The sequence below is a fragment of the Cystoisospora suis genome (genome assembly GCF_002600585.1).
Source record: "Cystoisospora suis strain Wien I chromosome Unknown contig_4636, whole genome shotgun sequence".
NCBI classification, from domain to species: domain Eukaryota; phylum Apicomplexa; class Conoidasida; order Eucoccidiorida; family Sarcocystidae; genus Cystoisospora; species Cystoisospora suis.
Genome location: NW_027157428.1, coordinates 1 through 3,337, shown reverse-complemented (window position 1 = coordinate 3,337; position 3,337 = coordinate 1). Strand labels below are relative to the sequence as shown.

The 3,337-nt window shown below is 43.6% G+C and overlaps 2 protein-coding genes across 2 annotated transcripts; one reads left to right on the top strand and one right to left on the bottom strand.

Annotated features, from left to right (window-relative positions):
• Window positions 1–10: 10 nt before the first annotated feature.
• CSUI_008324 (uncharacterized protein) lies at window positions 11–1,005 on the bottom strand (the record flags this gene model as incomplete). The annotated part of the gene is made up of 1 exon (XM_068068458.1): window positions 11–1,005. A coding segment is annotated over exon 1 (699 nt), but the record flags the coding sequence as incomplete, so codon positions are not given.
• A 185-nt stretch (window positions 1,006–1,190) lies between these two features.
• Window positions 1,191–3,320, top strand: CSUI_008323 (heat repeat-containing protein). Its single transcript, XM_068068457.1, has one exon. The coding sequence runs from the start codon at window positions 1,520–1,522 to the stop codon at window positions 1,865–1,867; it is 348 nt and encodes a 115-aa protein (XP_067919566.1). The 5' UTR covers window positions 1,191–1,519; the 3' UTR covers window positions 1,868–3,320.
• The last annotated feature ends 17 nt before the right edge of the window (window positions 3,321–3,337 follow it).

The window sequence follows — 3,337 nt, the reverse complement described above, 5'->3', positions numbered from 1 at the left end:
AAGAAGGAGAAAGAGAGGAAGAATAGATACACAGAGAAGCATCGGAGACAGGTGCTGTCTTCTCTTTCCTATCAGTAGATCTCCTTGTCAAGATCCCTCGAAAAGAGAAGACAGAGGAAAAAGCTTGATCCGCAGTCCCTCCGGAGGTATTGAAGGAGTTCTGTGAATCTTTAGAGAAAGGAGAAGAAGTAGGGACTATAAATGCCTTAGCCGTACAGCTCAACCGAGGATCATTACTATATCGTACAGCTCGCCTTATAAGCGGAGAAAGAGGTAGCTCACGTCTTCTCTCGAAGGATGTCTCACACATGTCTACCTCTTGCTTCTTTTCCCTAGCTTGCCGATACGAAGCAAAAGAAGGAATTCTTCTTTCATCTCTCTTTCCGAGAGAAAGGTAGGAAGTCCTAGCAAGACCAGCTACATGAAGGGAAGTACCGCGAGACATACGACAGCTACTTGACATGGGAGAGAAAGCTTTAGGCGATCTACCCGGGATAGAGAGTAGAGAGAAAGATCTCTTCTGGTGAATATCATTAAAAAGAGGAGCAAAGAAAGCAGGAGAAGATGGAAGAGAAGAGGGAGAGAAAAGAAGAAGACCTTCTTCAGATGTCCCTCTCCCTGTGCTGCCAGAAGGAGAGCAACAGGAGGGAGAGAGACGTCCTGTTGACGGAGACAGAAGTCTCCGAGAGAGAAAGGAAGGAGAAACCATCTTCTCGTTAACATGAGTAAGAAAAAAGGCACAAAGAAGCTAGAGGAGGCGACTGTCTGTGTAGATGAATAGAGCTGCTTGGGGCTGAAGAACTTCCATCGTCTGGGTTGTCTCGGGAAAAGAAGAGAGAAAGCCAAGGCATGCAGAGAGAGAATGAGAAAATGGAAGGAGAGAAAGGAGAGAAAGATTATAGGCTTTTACGCGTAGCTCCTTTGCATGTACAGTGTGGAAAGGATCAACTGTCACCGGTAAGTCCGTGTGCGTGTGTTTCTCCTCTTCGATATGAAGCAGAGAGTATTGTATGTGACGTTCTTCAAAGTGAGAGGCTTCTACAGCTAGGAGTTTCTCTTTGAGATTCTTCATTTGCATGCACCAGGGGCCTTACTTGCATGCATGCATGCAGCTGAAGTTGGGAAGCACATGCGATAAAGAAAAGCGAGAGAGAGAGAGATGGAAAAATGAGAAGAAACAACCCCTCAAAGAAGAACAGCAAGAATGATGGCCAATCAGAGTGACACCTGACTCGAAATGCCATGCGTTTCACTGGTCATTGTCCTTCATGTCTTTGGGGTGTATATACACCCCATCCCCAGTTTAACTTGATGACCGGGTTTTTCCTCTGACAAAGGCAGACTCAATCCTTCCCTCTCCTTCGAAGTTTCTTTTCTTGTTCAAATCCATCATACACCACTTGGACCAAAGATTTCTTCACTCCTCTTCTTCTTTTGTTTCCCTTTCTCAATCTCTCTTCTTCCTTTCTTTTCTCTTTCTTCTTTCGCTCCTTTTCTTGTCTTTCTCTCCCTCCCAACCATGGGTGAGTCGAAGAGATCTTCGCAAGAAGAAGGCCATTCTTCCTCTAAAGGAGAAGTTCTTTCTTCTCTGGCTGCACCTCCAAAGAAAGAAGAAGAATATCTCCCTAGCTGTCCTTCTATCGCAGGAGAGGAAGAGACGGAAAAAGAAAGAGAAGAAGAAGAAGGAGTAAATTACTTTAATCTTCCGACTCTATCTGAATTAGAGAAGGCTTTATGTGAGGAAGAGACACCTATCGTTGTAAAGATGAATCATTTGTATTCTGTTAAGAGACATGGCGGCAAGCAGGCGACTTTACTTCTTCTCAAGTCTCTCGATCATGAGAAGGAGTCCGTTCTTTTCAGGTAAAGGAAAGAAAAGAAAAGCAATAGAAAGACGTCCTTCCTTACTTGTCTATACAGCAGAGATACTCAAGCGCCCCCTTCTTGGTATTCTAACATCTTCTCACTTAACAGAGAGAGATAATTGTCTGTCTCCAGAAACGACCCAACCTTCTTTCTCTTTTCATCCTTTATACATCTCCTTTCACTTGATCTACACACATCAAACAGCCTTTTCTATTTGTTAGGCATCTTCAGCTTATCTCTCTGCTCGAAAGAACTTTCCTAGCTTTTTCTTTCTCCTAGCTACTTTGTCTTCGGAAGTCTTGCGCATTCTTCAGGGGGGGAGGAGAGGAGGCGGAGAGCGAGGGAAGGGTCTTGCTTTTCCTCTTCTTTGTCTCAAGTTTCTAAATCTCTTCTCTCTCTTGCTCTTACTTGTCTCTCTCTCTCTATATCTCTCTCTCTACATACCTAGGTCTCTCGCATCATTCTTTCGCTCTATGGCGAACTACTTATCTTCTTGTCTATCCTTTCATTCAAGGATTTTCTGTTCAGGTGTCTATGGTCTTTTTTCTTTTTCAAATGTCTTCTTCTTCTTCGCGTTTCCTTCCGTCTAGGGTGTTTCTCTCTTTCCCCATTTCTTTCTTCCGGTATCTAGATATAAATATCGATCTCTCTATCTCTCTCTAGATCTATGAGTAGCTCTCACCATGACTTCAAGAGCCTCTCCAACCCCCCTCTCTCTTCCTACGTTGTCCTTCTCTTTCTTTCTCTTCTCTCCTTACTTCTCTTTCCTTTAAACCCATTCTAGATCTCTTCTCCTTGTCTCCATCTCGCCCCACACATAGCTGAAAACATATCTACATATATGTAGGTAGATAGATATAGATGTCTATCAGTCTCTCTCTCTCTCTCTATGTCTATGTATATGAAGCTAGAAGCATTCACCACTTACCTATGTATCTATATCTACGTTGGTATGACCACCTCGTTTTTCTCCTCAGGACTTCTCTAGAGCCGACTCCGATGTCTTTCTTGTCTCTTCCCTATCTCTCACTCCTTTCCTTAGCTCTTTCTTTCTTCTCTCTTTCTTTCTTTCTTTCACTTCACATCTGATCGATAGGTTGGGCATATCCATCGTTTCTTCTTTGGCTTGATGACTGCTCTGCTTCTCTTCTCTTCTCTTCTTTAGCTCACTTCTCCTCCTCCTTCTCATCGACCATACAGTAGGAGTAGTGGTACTAGTATAGATCGTAACTTTATAGCAGTAATAGTAGTGCTCCTCATGTCTGCGGTGACTATCATAACTCTCTATGTCTTCTGTCGTACGGATAGGTAAGGATGCACCAGGAGAGATTGAAACTCGTCTGTATTTCTCTTCTCTCTTTGCTTTCTTGTCTGTCTTCTGCTGTCTGTCTGTGTGTTGCGGCGTCTTCTCCGCTCTCACGATACTTCTACACCTATCACGATGCTTCCTATCGTCCTGCTGTTTCTCAAC